Source organism: Molothrus aeneus, chromosome 2 (genome assembly GCF_037042795.1).
Source record: "Molothrus aeneus isolate 106 chromosome 2, BPBGC_Maene_1.0, whole genome shotgun sequence".
Classification (NCBI taxonomy): domain Eukaryota; kingdom Metazoa; phylum Chordata; class Aves; order Passeriformes; family Icteridae; genus Molothrus; species Molothrus aeneus.
This window is the reverse complement of record NC_089647.1, coordinates 96,207,933-96,230,675: the sequence shown is the minus strand read 5'-3', so window position 1 is coordinate 96,230,675 and position 22,743 is coordinate 96,207,933. Positions and strand designations below refer to the sequence as shown.

Below are 22,743 nucleotides of genomic sequence, written 5' to 3'. Positions count from 1 at the left end.
ATATTGGTCCTGAACCTGTTTTCAGTTGCCGCAATAGGGGAACTGAAATAGGGAAAAAAATAGGATATTTGATATATTTATATCCATAAAATAAAAAGAATTGCAAAAGTTGATTTGGGTAGGCTCTTTCTTCCCTGGGGCAAACCTTGGATAATTCCCTCTACAAGTAACATAAAGGTTAAAAAGGGAAAGGAGATGAGGTAGACTGTCAGGACTGTTAGCCTTGCTTAAGCTGAGAAGAGAGTGGTCTGAATGGAGAGGGACTCTGAGTAGCAGCAATATGTGATGGACTCAGAGTCTGCAACGCTTAGCAGTCTGACAGAGTCAATAATATGGTTTAGAAAAAGTCTCCTTTCCTTACATACACACACAAATGAGATATTTGTTTCCCTAAATTTTGTTTGTCACCAAATGAAGAGACTAAGTGGAGAGTAACACCTACAAATTTTATTTATCAGGCCATTGCTGAAGAGCTGAAGCAAATTCCTCAGTTTCTGATTATCTGAGTTATGTCAGCAACTTCTGGTTTCTTACACAGAAAGAAGAAAGGGAGCAAGAAGCGGAAATTATGTTTTGCCTTTTTTTGGGAGCTACTTAGTATCATTACAAGTAATGTTGAATCTTATACAGGAAAGGTGACTTCTTGAACTTGTATAAAACAGAGCTTGTAAAAATAAATTGGTGTAACTACATTTTTAATGAGCTTGCATGTTTGGTCAGTAATGGTAATCAGTGGTGATTGTATAATATATTTAGACATATATATGATATCTGGTTCAGGTTCTTGTGTTACTTTGATGAAAGAATTAAACCAAAATGTAGCAAACATAACATACTAAAGTGAATTGAAAACTGGATAATTGAGAGGTAATTAAAAAAAGTAAAATTTCCAAGTGGATATGTTTTTGATGAGTTCTACAAAAATGCCACATCTTCTGTAGCTGGAAGTGATTCAGTGGTTACCAGGAGGCTGTGTTCAGTTCTGGTGTTTGTACCTTAGAGAAAAAAAAAGAAAGAATGCAAAAGATAGTTCTTCAAAAGTTTAATGGGGTAAAAAAATGGAAGAAAACAGGGCTCAGAATAAGAATGTGCAAAGCACTTCCTACTGAAAGGGTTCAGATTGTATCTATGCTTATACCATATTTCAGTGGTTCTCCCCTCAGGATTTGGAAATTGAACTCATGACACTGGCAATCTCAGTAGGTGTTATTGGAGAAAAAGGTCAGCTCCTATGACCTGAGAAAAGTCTTCAGGGAAGAGTTAAGGCTGTAAGTGTCTTTTTGACCTAAGTGCAAAAGATGTGAAGAAGGCTTACATTCATTATCTGAGAGTTTTGTGTTTCCTATGAACTAGAAAAAGTGGGTTCTCACAGCACCGGATTTCATTAAGCTATTTTGCACCCCTAATTCTCTGAGAATTGAGGAAATCAGTCCCGTCACCTGGGGCAACGAGTTCCCTGAAATATCACCTGAACAGTGAGACCTTAAACACTGGTGAAGGTTGTGATAACTGCAGAACTAATTGTGTGAATTTAACAGCACTTCACCTATTTTCTAAAGGCGACTTTTTCCAGAAGAAACCTGCAATGCACTGTAAAATTGGATGGTTTTATCATTATGTTCACAGCTGTAAATGCTTTGCAGTGCAGAGTGATGGGTCAGGTGAGGTGGCTGCATGCAGCCTGTGATGCTGGTGTGTGCTCAGCCAGACCGATGGGTGTTGCACAGCAGATGGCAGGTGACCTTGTCAGAACAAGCAGTGTAAGTGTGACATTTTCCCCACCAGACCACGGAGGAGCGCGTTCGGCTGCCGGACACCCGCGCCAGCCGCTGGTACCAGTTCCGCGTGGCTGCTGTGAACGTGCACGGCACCCGGGGCTTCACTGCACCCAGCAAGCACTTCCGCTCCTCCAGAGGTGAGTGTTCCTGTCTGCTACTCGCCTTCCTCTCACTCCCACCTGCAGCACAGCCTGATCTGCCTGCTATTGTGGCAGAGGGTTTTGAGTGGGTGGGTTTTTGAGTAGTTTTGCCACTGATTTTAGAAATGGAGATTTATTTGAAGACAGCAAACAAATTAAAAGTTGAACTGTCATTATTCTTTTATCAGCAAGGGTGTCTATGAATAAAACTACTTTGAAACATTTTCCACATGATTGGTATCAAACTACACGACCCTGACCATGAAATACAGAAGAACTTGGGTTTCAGTGTGTTAATCCAAGAGGTTTATCTTTTTTTCTTTTTAGTTATGAGAAATATGTTACTGTCATAAGTTTAGTAGAGTACTGGAATATTTTATGGCCTGTATCTAAATAATTGTAGCAGCATTGTTTTGATGGAACTTTGTACCCTCTTAATATAATTTCCTCTTGATAGCACTAATTGTAAGTGCTTAAGAATAAAAAAGAGCATAAATGCAAAACAGCATGTTTCTATTCATTACAAAGGCATGCCTGATGATCCACAAAGTATTGTAGGAATTTTTGTTGATAGTTCTGGTTTTGCAACTGTTAGGGCAATAAAACAACTTTGAGAAGTATTTCTGTACCAGTAAATGGTACATGAGGGATGGAGGAGATGGAAACAGTTCTCCCATCCTGTAAAGTTCCCGGCATTCTCTGTGGTGTGCTTTTCACCAACATGGAGAAGAATTTTCCCAGATGACTCTTAGGCATAGCATAGGGGTTAGCACAGGCCAGAAACTATTCCCATTAGACAGATGATCTGGATGTGGTCACCCTCTCTTAAAGGCAGTCAATAATGTGGGCATATCCAGACCACACTAGTTGATTTTAGTGCCAAAGAATGAGATCCAGCACTCTTCGCTCTACTAATAGAAGCAGTTCCTAATAGAAAGACTTGTTGTTATTTTAGCAGTGGCAGAATCTTTACACTGGTATAACTCTACATACTTTGAGGATTGTATTTCTTCCTCTTTCTGCAGACTGAATTATCTTGCAGTACAAACAGTTGCCATCTTTGAGTTCCTGTGCTGGCTTTTAGCTTATTGTTTGGCCATAGACAGTCCTAGAAAAGAATCTTTTTGGTGGTGCATTTATAGAGGCATGCAAATACTTTTGCTGGTATGGAAGTTTTAATCTCTTACTGAATAACTATACGTTAGCTTTAATAATTTTTTTGGTGCCCTAGCTGTACTTGTGGTGGGAAGGTTGGCTGGCATAGCTGTCCTGTTACTTCTGTGACCACCAACCTTTTCATGCATAGAAGAAGTATTATTTTAAGAACTATAATACTTAAGTAGCATACAATTTCAGAAACATAAAATAATACAGTTCCTTCGAGCGGTGAGTTTACTGTAAGAACTCTTCAGCAGCAGTACCTTTCTCTTTACTTCTTGAACAGCACTTCAGCAGATACAGCAGTTTGTTGCTGCATCTTGCACCAACTTTCTTTTAAATTGAGATCATTGACAGTTGTTTTATTGGATTTGTAAATATTTTCCAGCTATTCTGCTTGAAACCACTATTACTACAATTACAGAAAGGTATGTCATGGTAGCACCGAGGTTTTGGCTTGAACATGACATTTTCAGGCAGGATTTGTATAACTTTCAGAAAAATTGGCCCCCTACTGAGTGTGCTAGCCATGCTCAAAATACCATCCTTGGTAATGAATATAAGAATGTCCATGGTAAATCATCCTGAAGGTCTCTTTAGCCCAGAATCTGACCCCAGCCAGAGGTGGGTTTCTGGATAACAATGTAAGATCAGGATAAGCAAATAGGGGTATTTTTCAGAATAGTCTCCCAGCTGGCAGTAATTTGTGTTTCAGGAACTTGTGGTTTTGAAATCATTACATGAATACCAGAGTCCTCTTGTGGTCTCTGCAGCTACCTCTGAAGCACTTGCTCTCCTTGAGAACTGCTCATGGCTGTCTAGTGGAGATGGAGAGCACTTTTAGAGCTTTGTGATGAGGGCAGTGGGAGTCAGCAGTACCTCTGCATGCTCTTACCTAATAAACCAAAAGTTTGATAATGGCAGCAAGTATGTAGCCAGCATTCTTCAAAAGGCTTCTGTAACTCTCAAAATAACTGTTTTCAAATCTGAACTCTAGCCCTTGGCAGAGGACTGTGAATTGACAGACAAGCAGCAGGGAGTTCAGTTAGCCCAGATCAGCCTATGCTGGCAGCTCATTTGGCCATTCTAGGGGCTGTGGAACTGCCAGTGGCTGTGATGAAGATGTGAGTTTGCCAGATGAAATGTGCAGTCACTCCAGGTGACTCACATGAAGGTGCTGCTGGGTGCTGACTGCTGGGAAAGATACTGGGATGCTCCTGTTGGTGTCTTTGAGCCTCTGTATCCCCAGGTGAGCTGTCAGAGTGGTAGCAGTTAGTGTCACACGAACATTTAATTACGACTTTGGAGCTCAGTGGGAAATGACAGCCCCTGCTTGGTAGAGAGGCAAGAAACTGCTGCTCAGATGTGCCTAGTTTTTTGGGTGCCAGCATCTACTGGCCCCTGCTGAGCTCCTACAGGCACATTTAACCTCCAGTTTGGAAAAGAAAAGTGGATTTTGGCACATCACCTTTGGAAGTTTGCTGCCTGTCTGTGCTATGTTTGTGTGAAGTGTGGACAGAATTTCACATCAGTGTTTCACTTCACCCTGTTGTGCCAAGACTAAGAGAAGATTATTATCTTGGTCAAACTTAGCAGTAGGTTTCTTCAAAAATAAACCCTTTGATCAGGAAACATGACAGTAATTCCTAAGACAGTTTCTCACACAAGATACTGAACTTTTACCAATTGCTCATAAATAGTAATGAATAGAAAATCATTTGGGTTTGTTTTTTCCTCTAAAGGGGGACAAATATGATATTTAATCTTCTTCTAGGAAGAAGTATGGCACCACAAAGTCTCTGTCACTAAATATTTTAAGATGTTAAGAGGAATATTCAAAAACGTGCTGTAATTACTCAGAGAGAGAATTTTTGTCTGGTTACCACAATACTTTTTATACTGTTTTGTCTTTTTGAAAATGCAAAAAACATACTCTCTAAGTAGACACAGCAAAATAAGGTTTTGTTTTATTCAAAATGATGTTAAGTTTTCTGAGGTAATTACCATTAACTTATTTATCACTAAATAACACTCCTCATTTTCCAAAGTAATTTAATTTCTCAGCCATGAAAAAGACAAAACCAGAAAAACACGAATATTTCATCAAGCATTTCAACTTGCCATTCTTCATCTAATTGTGTTTTGAGGTCTGATCTACTGCACCTTTGGATGCTTTTATGCCATAAACATTTGAGGTGAAGGTTTATTAGCTGTTTTACACTGCCTCGTGTGTTCATCTAGGATGAACATTAATTTGTTGGCATTAATTTGTAAATAGTAAATAAAGTGACATGGCTGAGAATTTCTGGAATATTCAAAGCTTAGGCAGAGCTCCTTTTTTAACTCTGTTTATTTATTTTTTATAAAGGAAACAAAGGGTTTCCATGTACTGGTCTGACATGACCTTTCACAAGTGAAGCTTTGTTTTTCCAAAATGCGACTACAAAATTACAAGAAACACAGGTTGGAATAGTCTGTGGTGGAGTGGCTGGAAAATTAAGTGAATATTGCACTTAGAGAGTGGATTCTTTCATATGACTGGGACTGTGCAGATGGACTTTTACATTGATACTGTCAACTAAAATTGATCAAAATTTGCTGCTATTTTGGCTGTGGTTTCCACTTCTTTTTTCAGGGTTTTTAAATTTTGTGTGCTTTCCTTTTATCTTTAATTGAGTGGCAACAATTTCCAATAACAGCAGTAAATAAAGGTAACTGAATACCTGACAGAACATTTTTGATCCATGAAGATACAAATATCCTTCTATTCATATTTAGACTGGCTCTTTCCAAGCTGTTTCCTTTCTTCTGGAAGCAGGAGAGAAGTGCTCCTAGAATCCATAAATTAGTCTCCTTGGATGAAAACTACCTGTGTTTTTCTTCCAGTAAGCAGGCACTGGATAGCTTAACCTAACTGGTCAGAAGCTGCTTGGCACTAGTAATACAATTTTTAATTTGTTGCATTTGGTTCAGAGTATCTAATCTTTTTTTTTCCCTAGCTTTTTATAATTTGTGATGAGAATGAACTCTCAGTACCAGAGACTTCAGTTAACTCTAGGACTCAGTGTTAGGCATTTCTATGTCATATATTATCTCACTGGTCTGTAGGTAGGTACTGTGCCTTTTCCAGAGACAAGAAGATCAACACAATGAGCCCAAACCATCTGACCCTTCCACCTCTGCTGAAGGTTTTTATCTTCACCATGAGGGCAATTGCCAGCATACACTGGATAGATTGTCAAGCAAAAGGAAGCAGACAACATTGTTTTCACAGCACATAAGTACCAGGCTGGATGTGATTTCATGCATATATTACTGAGTGTTAGAAAAACCAGAACAGACATCCACTCATGGCACTAAAATTCTTTCTGTTGCTCCTTTGAGACCAATGATTTTTTTATGCTGTTGCACAGCTGGTTTATGTGTGCCATTTCCATCGGGCAGAGCCAGTCCTCCTGCTTACACCCTGGAACTGTTTAATGGCTGGAAACTTGTCTCTAGAGCAGCTTCAGCAGACTTTTAGAGTTGGAAGGTCTCATGTTTGAAAGATAGCAATGGGAGATCTATTTTAAGTCAAGAAAAATGCTCAAAAAATGCTTTAAATTGCTATCACACTTGCTCTCACTTTTACAGCTCAGAATGAGAATTCTGATTCCAATGCCATTATTCCCCTCTCTGACACCTATTCCAAATCATTTACTGTTTTCACTCCAGTTGCCACATTGAAAGACAAAGTGGATGCACTGAAGCAGTGTATTCATGTGTTTAGCTTGTTCATACGGTTTTTTAAGGTTTTGCAAAGGTGTTTGAAAATGCTATTGATTTAAAGAATTTTGGAAAATATAAACTATTACTATGTTCACAAATATGAGATGTTAATTTTGAAATGGTGATGATGTGTTTTCTTTCTTTCCTTTATTTGCAGCAAGAGATCCTCCCTTTTGGGGACTGGAGACAGAATTTTGCTTGTGATGGCTGAGTAGCCAGCAAGACAGGAATTTAAGTCCTTTGGGTATACTCAAGCCAAACACAATCCAGACAAGTGGAGTACTTATCCCATGTGCTGGAACAGCAGCTTCAGCCTTGACCTAATGAAGCTATCATTTCTAGCAGTGAGAAGCGATTTACTTGTCAGGCTGCTGAGACCTGAATTTTTTGGGAGTTGAGGACAGCTGTCTGTGCCAAATTCTAGGATATATAGAATGGCTTGTAGTTTATTTGTATAAACTGCAAAGGAAAAGCTGCAACTAGCATCACTCTTTCTGCAAACCAAAGAATTTGATTTAACACTCAAGATAAATTCATGTAGATAAAGTACCAGTACTTTGCATTTGAAAAACTGGCAGCAGTTTTCATTCCAGTAATTTTACATCTGTGTATCTGAATTCTACATGTGGGCAGTCAGTCAAAGGGATCACAGGTATATGAAGACTAACAGTAGGATGGCTATTGGCTTTATAGTCAGCAGAAGGTCACTTTAGCTTTATAGTTAGGTTAGCAAACACCTTATGTAGTCAGCTTTGTGATTCAGTACCAGTTATTAGACCTTGAAGTATTTTAGCACGAATTGTATAGTGCTTTTAATGTCTACAAGGACATAAGCATAACAGACCACCTTGTAGAAGCATGACTTTTCCATTCAATAATGCAGAAAAAACAACTAATCTGTTATGTGGTAACTGGCAGGCATGCATTGTAGAGGAACATGCTCATAAACATGTCACAGGTTTTTTTTTTTTTCTGGGTTCTTGTTTTTTTGGGAGGCCTAAAGGGTGTTGGGTTTTTTTGAGTTCTTTGTTTAATGTGGGGTTTTTGGGTTGTTTGGTTTTTCATCCTGTAAACAGAGATCACATTATTTTACCCCGCTGTTCCTTTTCACTTGTCTGCTTTGCTGGTGAAACTAAATTCTTTCAGATGAAGAAATAATTAATACTCTTGGGTTCTTAACTTACAAAATGATAATTGTGTCACTTGTAATAGTGATGAGTGTCACAGAAATATATCAAAATAGATTAATAAATTACATAGTGGTATTGAAATACTTGATATGAAATGGATCCTAATCTGATATAAAATGATCACTGAGTGTCTTAATATTTCAGGTAATACACCCCAAATCCATGAAATATTTTACTGTTGCATCCATACAAAAAGACAGGATTTTTTTTTCAGCTGATTAAATGCAAAACTGTAATAAGTTTGTTTATCTTTGATATTTTATATCTTTAGAGCTAATTATTTTCTTAATCTGTCTACTAGTTTTAATAACGCTCTCACAGAAAATGAGTTACTTTCAGTGTCTCACCTTTTCATGTCTGTTAGCTGCACATCTCCTCCTTTCTGTCTTCTACCACCACCACTGTTCTTGTTCAAAGGCATTTTTATGGATGACATTTGGAGGCTTGCAAAAGAGTCTTTGAAGAAAGAGGGCACTCAGGAAAATATCTGCTATTGCTGTATTATATCACATGTATATTCCTTCTAAGAGGACATTTTTTCTATCCTTAACTGTAATTACCCAATGATTTTTAATGCAATGTTTTTATTCTCACACAGCAAAGTAGAAACATTCATAGATTTTCTTTCAAATGTGGATCAGCATTTTGTCTGCTGCCTGGACTGTGTCTCGTGAGCACAGAAGAAATTCTACTGATAATGTTTTCAATAATCTGTGCAATTATAGAAAGTACAGATACACTGGTGGTGTAGAATTTAGAAGAAATTATCTACTGGTTTCAGTACACAGATAGTTCTTTCTAACTGCTTTCTTTTGCTGGAATGGACATATAAACATTTGAAAAGAAAAAAACCCTAAATTTGGTCATTAGTTTTTAGACCTACAAAAAATTGGTGAAGAGAACTTCAAAATGTTTTTAATCATGTAATGCACTTTGTACAAAGGAGCTATTTCATTTTTTAAAATCTTTTTTGAAATGACTCTCTATCTCTTGTAGATGCAGAATGAGGACAAACATGTTTTATAAGTTGAATTATTTTTGCTTATATCTGACCATTTGGGAAGATATATTCTCTGAAACACTTTTATTTTATCCCATATGTTTTGTATACATAATAGATGATGCATAGCACTTCTGGGAGATAACCTGAATAATTCACCTACAGTAATATGATCATGTTGCACTTCAGGTTATAAATGTTTTATATCTCTAATATAATGTCATATAACATATAAAAGCCCCTAACATTTTAAATAAATGGAGATGAATGCTTAATAAATGTCTTATATATGTGAATCATGATTCTGTTTATATTTAGTTTACCTAAATTACATTTTATACTTAGCTTTTAAATGACAGAAGTTAATGAAAAGTTGTATGAGAGAATAGTACAAACTATTTGGCTAAATTTTTCTTTAATTCTGGAATGAATAGTTTATTGTACTTTAAGATGAAATGGTTGTCAGCTTCACAGGTGAGGAAATAAGTGTAATAGCAGTGCTTCTCCAAAGCCAGAAAAAATATACACAACTGACTTGCTAGTGGATTAAAAAACCCAAGTGAGAAATGAGGCATTATTACTATTTGGAAATTATGTTCAATTTCCAGAATTCTTAAGTATGCTTTGGAACTTTTATGGCCAAAAGTTAGATTGAATTATATGTGTGAGGAAAGAGGGACATCCATTACTGTTTAACTAAAATGGAATGTGTGAGGAAACAGGAGTATCCATTGTTATTTCAGCAAAAGTCCTGTTTAATAACAAGAATAAGTAATTTTTTCACATATGCTGATGTTTAAAAAAGAAATGCTGTCTATTAATTCTGAATGTGTCTTTTTTATAAAGTAAATGATACAATTTTTCAGTGAGACCATTTGTCATAGGGATTATCTGATGAGTTAAGTATGTCTGGAATGTTTATTTAACAGCTCATTTACCAATTTAAAATAATGCAGGTAAATCATACAGTAAATGAATGAATGATGTCCCCTCCTCACACCTCCAGTTTTATTTCTGGCAAATAAGTGATGGCTCATGTGGCTATATATTGATAACATGTCTTAATTGCTATGAATTTCCCTTATTCTTCTGATATGCTTTTAATTTTTTTTTTAGTGTCACTGCTTACTTCTATGTAAATTTTGTTTCTGCAGTTTCCTTGTATTTTGTCATCAAATTTTTGCTGACAGAGACATTTAAAAAAGGGTAGGAATTAAAAAGTAGGAATTGGTAAACAACAAATTGGTCTTTCAGAAGCATTGTTGCAAAATCTTCATTGATTCACATTACTTGGGACCAGGATATTATATACTGAATCCACAAGGAAACCTTAAATTTAATATTGGAAAAGATTCAATATTTAATCCTATTCAAACTCTGACTATTGTGTGTCCTTGACTCTAGAGTCAGCACAAAGACAACTCAAGGAATACTATCTCAGTTGATATTGACCAGGAATTGAACCAGAATAGTGAAATAAATCAAAAGGGTAGCTAATTGCTTTTTGACATTCTAAAAAAAAAACCCTATAGATTTCTACCACAGTGTAATATATCATTATGCTTTAATTACATTTAGTCCAAGGAAGTGTTTGTGTCCCATGGTGGTAGATATCAATATTAGAATTTTGAAGAAAGATTCAATGTGTCAAAGCATAATTTCATCATCTGAGAATTATCTAGCAATGAAAAAATATTCAGTGTTTCATCCATGCAGCTCTGTGGTGACTCTACAAGGCCACTTGTAGAACCTGAATGTTTTACTCTCACTGTATATTTAAAGTGAGTGACAGAAAGAAAACTGATAATCTGGTACATTTTGATAAAAGCTTCATAATGTTTGTGAACTACTAAAACCACAGAATAATGACAAACTAGATGCTAACCCATAATTTTTATGTCAGTAGAGTTTGAATTTCTAGAATTTACAAGAAGCCATATCAGTTACAGGATGTCTTTGCCTGGATTTTCCTCAACGTATTTAGAGTGTTTAATCCAGTTTGTGAATGCCTCATAAAATCATGAGGGGAAGATAACCTTTACTTTAATGAAGATAATTTTTCCCTTAGAATATTTTCATTTTTTTCTAAATTCTAGATCCATCTGCTCCACCAGCTCCATCTAATATCAGGATTGCCAATATCAGTGCAAACAATGATGGGAGTGTAAATGCAATGATTACTTGGGATCTTCCAGAAGAGCCTGATATCCCAGTGCACCACTACAAAGTCTTCTGGAGCTGGACATACAGCAAATATGTAATTCCAGCAAAAAAAAAGAGAAGGAAGATTACAGATGGGGTAAGAAAGAAGTCAGTAACTGGGACAGAAGTTTGGTTTATGTTTATGCAAAATAGAGTGTAAGTATAAAATATGTGATAATTTCCAGTGATTTCAGCCACTGGTAAAGTAATAGTCCTAATTTTTAGTATCATGAAGCCCATAGAATATTTTGATCTGTCAGTCCTTTTCTTACATTGAAGTCAGGGAGGGAAATAAACTTCTGCCTTAGAACACAGGTAAATACAATAAGATTTTTCAGGGAAGATGAATGAAAAGTTAGATGCTGTTAGCTGTCTAAATTTAGGCTTATTCAGTTAGTGCTTCTTAAAGTGTTTATTTTATTTGAAAGCCTGTCATTGTCTGTCACATTGTTCTTTCACTATGCAAGTAAAACTTGTGACACAGTCATAGAGTAATCATTAAACAGTCAGTGTAGGTCTGAGGGAAAACCACACTAAACTCTTTAAATAAACTGCTGTACCAAAGATCTGGAAATATTTCCTTAGCAGCAAGTTCCTATGAGTTTCTTGAGTAATATGTTAAATATTGCTTTACTGGAAAAATTTTTGTTGTGATATCCTTAAGGATATTGTGTATTATTTTAAAGCAATTAATAGAAATCGATAACAATTACAGAAATCAGTTAGACATGACTTGATTCTCAGTGCTTTTGACAGTGACACTTTGGCCCCATGTCAATGTTAACACTTTGTTTTGGCTCTGGCTGCCCATTCCACTGTGATGAGTGACAGTGAGAGGGACACAATTCCCCCTCTGTCCCTCAGTCACCAAACCCTGACAGAAATAAAGGCAGTGAAGGCTGTGTGATGAAATCATGCAAGTCAGTTTGCACAGAAAGGAAGGCTAGTTCTTTATTGTTGTTTAAAAAATAATTGTGGCAGGATAGGAGTAGGGTTGGACTGTGCTCCATAGAAAAGTTTGTGTTCCTCAAGGAACCTTACATTGGGTAAAGACCTTCAGGAAAGAGGCTTCAGCTTAAAGATAACAGAGAGCTTTCTCTCTACAAGTACAGAGAGCTTCTCTCTCTCAGTACATCAGAAACTCCAGAGAATTTTAAAATTGAGCTGGGTCTTTAAGACCTTTCTGTAGAGTACTTCCTACATACAAATAATAGTAAACTAGGTCCATTAGAACATTAGGGTAATTGAGATGGAGTTCTGACCTTGAGTACAGGGAAATACAAGGTGTATTTTATAGAAAAGGCAGGTTCTTACAATATCTCTCATATTACTCCTGACTTGTACTTTTTCTTCTGCAGCACGTCATGAAACTGCACAGCACTGCCAGTGAGATTCAGGACATTCCAGATGATGTTGCTAATCAATGGTCATTTGAATGTTTTAGCAACTCTTAGGCTAAAGAATGGCAAATACACGAACATATAAAAAACAAAAAAAGGAAAGGTGGAAAATTCTTAATTGTTAAAGATCACTGAAGATTATTTTTGTCCAGTTTTTACCTTTAGATGTAGCCCAACCCAAATAATTTCTTACTGATTTCCATATGAGCTCACTCCAGGTAGACATTGAATTAGTTTGACTACAATATTGAGACTGTTAATCAAAAGTTATAATCAATATGTCAGCACTAAACAAGTAAAGATAATTAATACTAAATACTTTTTGGCAATCTCCTTTTATCATCCTAAATGTTAAATATAGGGTGGTTACCTTGGTACACAGTTATCTTTTTTACTCTATATGGACTGTCAAACTTGAAAGGCACAAGAAATTCTAACAAAAACATGGAGTAATATCTTCAACCTGGCATATGGACTAGAAGGATATTTTTATAATTAAGTCTAGTGAAATAAAATATAAGGCTGAGAAGGCTGGACTCTTCTTTATAGTATCATGTGCCTTGCCTTAATGAATGGGTTTTTGACTGGAGAATGATAAACCTGATCTGTTGTTTCCCCATTTTGTACACTTCCATGACATTGGAAATTGGTTTTTTTCTGTTCTATTTTGCATTCTACAGAAGAAAAAGTGTTCTTTCCAATGAGAGGGTATTTTTGGGTGGTGCATGTTTTTAAAATTTTTATTTTCAAGAATTTAAACAAATAGAATGTATTGAAAAATTTATTAAATGTTGGACTTTAGCTATCTTCAGACTGACTGTCTCTAGAAAAAAAGTTTTCAATTGCTTTACTAACACAGAAATTGTGGAATTAAGTGCTTAAATTCCTTTTGCTAAAATGATTTTGGCATAAGAGAAAAACCTTGTTATATAGAAGAAAGCCCCATTGGTTTTGCCTAAACAATAGGTTTGGAATTGCCAAGAAACTGCCAAAATTATGCAAACATCAAGTAGGTTTGTATTTTTAAAATGACACAGAAAAACAGAGTCCAATTAAAGAAATCTTTTGCAGAAAGGAAATTTTGCTCTGAAATTTATATATGAGTTTTCTAACTTCAAAAAGGTAGTGTGCCTAAGATAACAAGCCTGCTTTTAATAAAGGCATGTGTTTCAGCAATATTATAATTGCTTTGTATATTTATTCTATTATAGGCCCAAAACTATGTGGTCCTGGAGGGGCTCCAACCCAACAGCAACTACAATGTGGAGCTGCAGGCAGTGACACGTTGGGGTCAGATACGCCTAAAAAGTGCTAAGGTGTCTCTCCATTTTAGCACAACTCAGGACATCAGGAATAATAGTGAGTAATCAAACACCTGAATGCTTTCTCTCTCCTTTATCTGGAATTTGAATGTTTTATATAATGATATCTTAAATTGAAAAAAAAAAAATTTCTTTAAGTAGGCTGTTCCACAGCACAGTGATCATCTCCTGGTCAAGTTGAGTAACCTTTTCTTGTTAAATTTATTTAAAAATTGGTGACAATTTTTGCCTAATTCTTTGACTTAGACTCTACTTACATAAAATAAACAATTGCAAAGAAAATGGAAGCCTTTGCATAACTGTTGTGTTAATATTTTTTAGATTCAATACAGCTATAGATACTGACTGTGTTTTGAAATGGATGGAATAAAACCATTTTTGTGTGTCTTAACTGGACACTATTAACCTGCAATGTTTTCCAAAATCCTGTCTATTTTTAGTAGCCCTTTAAGTCAGATTCTTGGAACACAAAAGCTTGTGTCTACTATGAGTTGATATATAGAACACTGGCTCTTCTTTTAGGGAATCTGAAACATTCCATGTCTGTCAACCATGCTTTCTCAAAATATTGCACATATGGGACCCACATTCAAATTAAAATCTCAAGGTGTTCAGATGATGGGTCTTTAGAACCTCACATCCTAAGTAATGTAATTGCAAACTGTATCTGAATCTGGCAGAGCACCATGATTCTTAGCCTTGTTCAAATGCTATTTATACAATTACAGTACAATACTGAGTTACTGCCTCAATTGCTGATTAACTAATACAGCAGAGTTCTGAAAATAAGATGTTAAAGAATATGATTTTAATTATTCTGCCCCGACTCCATTTCATTTTGTATTCATTTACATTTTTTCTTTAAAGTACACTCACAGTTTAAACTTCTACCCATTTTCATAAGAGATCTGTAATTACTTTCAACCTCACTAATCAACTGCTGTTGTTGCCATATTCTGTTTGGGCATACATAAAATATTGTAATGTGATTATTAGCTATCCCAGACCTTCTTGTCTGTGGTTGGTATTAATGGACCAAGAAGAAAAAATAAGCTGAAGTATCCTTCTTTTTCCTATATTAAACTAATCTTTACTACTCTTTTGGGTCATCTTGAGAGACAGCAGAAGGTCCAGTTTTCATCTCTTCCATGCACTGAGTCTTTACTTCAAATCCATACCAGAATATCAGCTTGAATCTCCACTGTCTGTATGTTAGGCAAGTTTGAGTTAAATCCTCAGTGAAGCCCAATGTAAGTAAAAGAGTTCTGCCTTATCCTTATTGGCCCTCCTAGATTGTACCTGTGCTTTTTTCCATCCCCTAGAAAAGGAGCTTAGTTTGCAGGACTGTGCATGGTATCAAAATCTTGCAGTTATCACATTAAGTTCTCCTTCTTTTCCTATATGCGCACAGGAGATGTAATAGAGGGAAAAATAGCTGTGGGAACTGGCTGTTTAATTGCATGCAGTGAGCCATTGAAATCTGCTAGGAGTGTGTCATTGGTGTTTGAGAGATTTCAAATTTTGCTGTTTATTTTTCTAAGAATTATTTGTGGGTTTTGCTGCTTTTTTTTTTCTTCTCCACCCCAAAATTCAATAGATAAAGAAGCAAAACTTTTTTTCCACACTGTCCCCCTGCCCAATTTCCTGCTCATTTTAATAACGTTTCTGTGAAGTTCTGGCTCTTGGTGCTAACTTTAAGGTTTTTAGTTTTCAGTGCAGTCATTTTGACTGTCATATCACCACGACATCCCAGCTTTAAATAAGAACTCAACTCACAGCTGAGTTTATGTTAAATCAAAGAATCCTGATGGTGGGATTTTATCTGTCTGAGGTTGGTCTGTGCCCTGCTAAGTGGGAGAAAATTCTAGATGCTATTGGATACAACTAGCCAAAGAGAAAATGGGCAAGCTTTTGAAGTTCTTTGTCTCATTTTATTATTAGTATAGCTTTATAAGTGTTTCCATCTTGGGGGCAGAGATAATTAATCAACTGACCTTTGTCACGCTTTATCGGTACTCCTGACATTAGGTCAGACCATCATAATCTTTAAACATGATAGCAAATAAAGACTTTCCATATAACAAAAGCCTTCTAAACTGAAGGTGAGTAACTGAGATACGAGCATGTCATTTTTTGTACCATTTCATATTTACTGTGAGAAATCCTTTCGCTGGTAGGTCTGTATTAGCTCTCTGTGGCCTCACTAATGTTCTGACCCTCTTGGTCTGTATCTCCTCTGGGTTTGTGTTGGGAGAAAATCTTTGTTTCAGTTTTCCTTCTTCAAGCCACTGTGTTTTCAGAATCTGATACAGGTCACATCTGAGTTATTACTTATAAATTCCCCACCAAATGGTGTTCATTTATGCTATACCTCACATGTGACTCCACTGCTTCATCATTTTCTGTCCACTGCAGTGGAACCTCTTTCATTTCATTGTCACAACTAGATATAAATTCCTTCCACGATTTTGCTTGGATACCCTGCCCTCTCCATGGTTGTTTTGCTTCAGAAAACAGACCATCAGTAGTTTTTGTGAAGATCTGCTACCTACTTATGTCTAATTAGTACAGACTTTCTAATGCCTTCTGCTTTATTTTGCTTTACTGTACTGACTTCTTGTACTAAAAGGATCATTAATTGTTGTATTGTATTTTAAACTAGAGTAAAACTACATTGGGAACAATATCTTTTTGATCTTGTTTACTTCAAGAATTTTGACTGTTGAAATTATGAACATCCATTTATTTAATGAGCAGTATTTTCTCTTTAACTGCAAATCAGTTCTTGTACCAAGTAAAACACATATTTGTTTGAGTATTTCAGTAATAAATTTATAGAAAATATTTGAGCCTCCCTTCTCTTAAAGCCCTGAGGTAAAGGAGTCAAGATTCTTTGAACCTAAACCACTGATATCACTCACTTTAATTGATAGAGCACTCTATCAATGAGAGATGTATTTAGGACTTTTTGGACATCTTTTTAAATGGCTAGATTATATTTTACATAGAAAAGCAAGTAAAAACTTCTCCTGGAGGAGATGCAAATTCATCTTCTATATTTCACTCAGGTTAGTTAGGTACATAGCCAGCCCTGCTTGATGTAATTTTGAGAATACTCAGAAGCAGATGGAGACATATGAAAAAGAAACCAAAAATATTGCCTGAAATATTATCTAGGACATGACATCTTTGGCTTGTCTTTATTTTGGGACTTCCATGGACTTTGGGAAATAATTCCAGAAGCAACATGCCAATTTTGCTGAAGTCCCACTGTCAGATACTCAGCTCTGTGTGGAATTAAGCTCTGGTTTTTAGGTGTCAGGTCCTATTGTCAGAATAGAGATAGCCTGTACCCCTCTGAAGTAATTTAGTCCTACACACTTCTGTGAGCTTTGACCTCAGCCCTCTGGCATTCCATTTCCCCACACTCAGAAAGGCATTGCCTCACTATATTTGTGTGCTTCACTTCTGGGAAATGTACAAGATTCTTGCTTGATCTTTATATAGAAATATTATAAATTGGTGTCCTGGTTTTTTGTTGAAGTGGAGCAGACAGAGAATAGCAAAGGAGAGATTTAATAAAATTAAACTAATTTAAATTGAGGAATACCTAATAGATTTTAGTTTGTACTTCTCTCTATAACTTTTTCATTTTCATTTGGGTAGTAGTAACTTTATGGTTACCTTAAGAAAGAATTTAGTTAAGTTTGGTAGTTTAATTTAAAATATAGAAAACAAACAATCTTATCAGATTCAGCAAAGGGCTGAGAAAGTAAAACTTGGCCATAAAGCAAGTCAGTTTTAATTGAAGCTGCATATAAGGCAAAATGTTCAAGTTTATATATTACTCCTGGCGATTATTGAAACCTGAATCTTTCCCTCTTTCTCTCAAGTTTGTAGTTAATAATTTGCCACTTCCTTATTATTGGACTCTTTAGTTTAATTTAGGTGTAATATTGACTCAAATACAGCTTTTTTGTTGGTTATAATCTGATCCTTCTAATTAGATCAGATACATTTGCAAGTGTGCAATGAAAAGTGCAGTTTGAATGAACATTTCTTTCTTTTCAACTGAAAATATCTGTAAGTACTGTCAACCCTGCTAAATGATGATAAATTTATACCAAACAAAATGCTTGATGAAGGACATCCGATTGCAATTGCTTGTTGGAAGCAAGGCACATAGCACCAAGGGAATTGCTGAAAGAAAATTCTGCTCTTGCAATGCTTTCCTAAGCCTTCACCATTCACTGTTGGGAACAGGAAAGTGGGCAAGACAGATCTTTAATCTGACCACAATGTTCATATATAACATACCAGAGGGGTATATTTACTTTGATGTAGTAACCACATGTGGCACTCTGTGTGTTACATTCAGTGCTGTCCTTGGATTTTGTGCATGTTCAAACACTGCATGAATATAAAGACTGTGAAGTATTGGAGAGAACTACTGGTAGATACTGTGACTGTTTAAAAAATCATTGTGTTAACATTTCCTGTTCTTTGGGATATAAATACAGTCCATTTCCTCATTACTCTTCAGAAAATTTACAGACATTTCCCTATGAAAACGTATTTATTTTTTTGGTTACTTTCTAAATTTGACTGAATTTCAAATGAGTGATTTTTCAACTATTATGGACAGTTTATTCTTTATATTTATTTCATTTAGGTAAGAAATGGAAATAAGATCATTTGGAATAAAGATACTATTATTTTCTGAATTACACCAAATTTAGTACAGCCATTATACAGCCCTGTAGTTAACTAAATAGTTTCCTGATTGTTCTGTGTATTGCAGAGGAACGGACACCTGCTGGGAAACCACAGAAAGGACTGGTAGATCCTTACCCAGCCTTTCAAAGAAGGAAAACCACTCGTTTTCTTAAAATTGGAACTCCCTTCTATCAGGACAATCAACTTCAGGTCAAAGTTTACTGGAAGAAGACAGGTTTGTCAAATTTTGCTTTACTATTTTCTCCTAAGGAGGACTCTTCCCATCCATCTCAGAGTTGTAGAACATTATCACAATATTATAAGTAATTAATAGTTGAATCCTACACCCATCCCTTCACCCCTTCATCTTCACATTGGAGGGAAACATTGCCTCTCCTCTTTGTGCTATGTCTGTGTATATGTCTTACAGGAGGAAATGACATGAGTCAGCTATCCAAAAATTATAGTCAGTCATGCTGGGACACTGAATCTTCACAGAGCTGAAACAAATTTTATTTTGGTAGGAATTACCTTTGTAAAGTTTTAAATTGCAGAATTTGACATTACCCACAAAAGTTCTGAGGAAAATATGAATGTTTAGCTTTATGCCAAACTTTATCAGTCACCTTGATTTAGAACAGAATGGATAGTTGGTCACAGCTAGAAAACATTTTGAGGTTGGTTTTCTTCTAGGCTGCATCCTTCTGGTTTTCAGAAAAGTCTTAACAACAATTTTATGGTTTAGTTCTCCAGTCAGTCAAAAGGAAAATGACACAAATTTATAGTGTCTATTCATATTCAGAAATCAAAAAAGGGATTTTCCTTTCTTGTCGTCTAAGAGCATATAGGCTGCTCCAGTTCAGCCATAAAGGCTCATATGCTGTTATTTCAAAATGTGCTCACACTGTTCATTTTTTAACTTGGATCAATCTACATGTGTAGCAATACCACTAAATTAAATCCATTCAGTTCTTGTGCCTGAAATCAAGGGCTACAAAGTGGATAGTCATGCTCTCATCTTGAATTTTTCAAAGAATTTCGGAAATATTTAAGTGCTTTTGGGTTTAGATGTGTGTGGCAACACCCTGAAAGAGGACAGACTATATAAATGTTCAATTATGCTATGTAACACAGGAGTATGTCACACTGGATATTGTGGATTGTGAGATGTGTCCTTTGCTTCTTATCCTTGGCCTGCCTTTTTAAATGGTTACCTTCCAGGCCCTGCTATGCCAATTACTTTCAAATCCATCCTTATTCCCCCCTAAAACCTGCAAGCTTTGTTTCAGCTGAATACGTGCACATTTTGCATATTTGTCCCTGTCTTGGCTATGTTAGTTTTTTTTTTTCTTCCTGTCCCCATTTTATTTCATTTTTGGGTTGCTTCATGGAAAGCTGGAACAATTTAAAGTTTAAATAAAAGTTGAGTCAATTTTAATCAGGAATGTTCAGTTTACAAAAAAAAAAATGTGGTTTTTGTTACCCAAAGTGAGATTTATATATTCTGAGCTTTGTCAGGACTGATCACCTTGAACTTTAGCCTCTGCAAGTGAGATGTCAACTCATTGTCCAAGCTTCTTTTGTTGCTAGAAAAGAAAAGCAGGTGACTTCTGTAGCAATTCATCCCCCACAGCAGCAGAATTGCTCTCTGGAGATGCCTCTCTTCTTTACTGAGAACAGAGGGGAGCCTAGACAGCTCATTTGTAGAAAGCTTAGAGATGCCTCATGTCTCTCTGTGAGCTGAGGTTCTATTCTTGGCAGTCTGTGCTGAAAAAAATGAGGGGCAGGATTCAAAGATGAGGAGACAATGATGTCTCCCACAGGCGTCAGACAGGGTTGTGCAACTCACAGTCTGCAGATTCAGCCCAGTGGAACAATCAATCCTGCTGCAGCTGTTTTCCTGCCAGCCTGCTGCCAGAAGAAAGAGCATGTGTCCTGTGACCAGAATGCCAGCACCCCTACTGACATTCACCTTGTGGATAGTTTGCCAAAGTTAGTTATACTTAATGGAGAGAAAATCCTGGGCAGAACAGCAATAATCTTGTTCCAACACAGATATCTTAAACTAGGTGGCCACAATTTATAATGGTATTACAGTTATTGAACTTAGAGGCATTGCATCATAAACCTAAATGTTTCCATCTAAATCTGGAGCAGAATCTTACTGTCTGCTACATACCTGGAGGTAATATTTGCATTAAAGGCTATAAATGTCTATAAAAGGAAATAATGCAGTCAGCATCCTTATAGTGACTCAAAGTTTGGAAATAAGAGAATTTCAAAGTGGTGTAATTTCCAGAATTGGAGAATGTCATAGACAGCTATGTCACAGACCTGTCAAAAATGGCATGGATTTTCATGCTGTCACCCTGTGCCAGGGGTGTACTAGCTGAGTTACTGAGTTGCTGAGTGTAGGGTGACTCATCTTGTGTGGAGCTGTGTGCATCCAGTGGCAAAAGGGGACACCCAGAAACCCATTTTGGCCCTGGGCAGGGGGCAAATTCTGTGAGGTGCACTGGGGTGTTTAGGTACATGCCCCAACCCTGCAGTGGAAGATGCCTTCCTTTTTCCTGCAGAATAACCAGCGATAGCAAAGGTGTTTGAAGAGAGGCAGAATATGGCAGTTCATCACTCTTACCTTCCTTTTTGTCTTTTTTAAAAAGAAAATATCAGTATTCTTAGTGACAGCACAGGCAGTAACTCAGCAGGAACATTGCCTTGTGTGGAACTGAAATATAGGAGCCAGCAGCTTTTATAAGCTCTTGCAAGGGTTTGGAGATTATGCAGTGCATGGATGAGGTACTGTAAATTTGCTAGTAACAATTTACTGCAGAGCAGGTCTGTGTGGCTGTGCAAGGAACACAGCAGGAAAATCACATTGTCTTCATGAAAAACAGCAGTTACTGAGACAGCTGTGCTGGGAACTGAACCCATGCATCTTTCACCTTTATGAACTGCACTAGATTGTGTTTAGGGAGTTGTAGGAGGTAGTAGAGTGCAGCAACTATAATAGGAAATACTGAGAGAGACCTTACCTGAGCCTGCTCAGTGGCATGGCATCTATTTTTATTGCAGGTAAGCAATTAGAGTTCAAATAGTTCCTGACAAAAAATTGATGTGTTTGTCTCCTACATAGTGGGTGAACATTTAAGTCTCTGTTGTTTGCACTGATGTTCTCATTTTTGTGTAGTTTGCTATTAAAAATCAACACCTTTTTTGGTGGAGAAACACAACCATTCTGTAGTCCTAAATTAGAATGTGTAACTTTAAAACAGAAAAGTTAAGAGGCCAGCATGAAACATGTGAAACAAGTAGGTTGATAAGCATAAGATTTGCTATGATAAAAAAATAATTAAAGAAATAAATGTCTCAAGATTAAACACGTTGGGCATTTGTAAATTGATCAAATTTCAATTGGTTGTAGTAGTCTTTGCTTTGTCTTGTATAGTTTTCAAGTATTTTTGGACTTTCTGTGTTAGACTTCATAACATGAACAGGAGATGGTTGCAGAGATGATGAAATAAAAAAATGTTATTTAGATTTTGGATGGGGTTTTTATTAATATGAAGATTTAAACCAGTATATTATCACAGAATTACAGAATGGCTGGGTTTTGAAGAGACCTCTGGAGATGATCTAGTCCAACCTCTCTGCTAAAGTCCGTTCACTTGGAGTAGATTGCACAGGATCACGTCCAGGCAGGTTTCAAGTATCTCCAGAGAAAGAGACTCCACAACCCTTTTGGGCATCCTGTTACACTGTTTTGTCACCATCACTTAGATGAACTTTACTCTGCTTCAGTTTTTGCACATTGTCCCTTGTCCTGCCACTGGGCACAGCTGAAAAGACTGTGGCCCCATCTACTTGATACCCATCCTTAAGACACTTGTAAGCATTGATAAGATTCCTTATCAGTCTCCCTTCTCTAGGCTGAATGAGCCCAGCTACCTCAGCCTTTCTTCATGAGAGGCTCCAGTCCCTCAATCATCTTTGTTGCCCTCCACTGGACCAGCTCCAGGAGCTCCATATCTCTCCTGTGCTGAGGATCCCAGAGCTGGACACTCCAGAT

General features: G+C 36.6%; 1 protein-coding gene across 1 annotated transcript in view; it reads left to right on the top strand.

Moving 5' to 3' along the window:
* Window positions 1-22,743, top strand: part of ANOS1 (anosmin 1) — a 132,896-nt gene that overhangs the window by 84,127 nt on the left and 26,026 nt on the right. Inside the window, exons 6-9 of the mRNA XM_066545343.1 lie at window positions 1,786-1,915; window positions 11,131-11,333; window positions 13,848-13,995; window positions 18,760-18,909. Coding sequence (XP_066401440.1) covers window positions 1,786-1,915; window positions 11,131-11,333; window positions 13,848-13,995; window positions 18,760-18,909 — 631 coding nt within the window. The remainder of the gene's footprint in view (window positions 1-1,785; window positions 1,916-11,130; window positions 11,334-13,847; window positions 13,996-18,759; window positions 18,910-22,743) is intronic.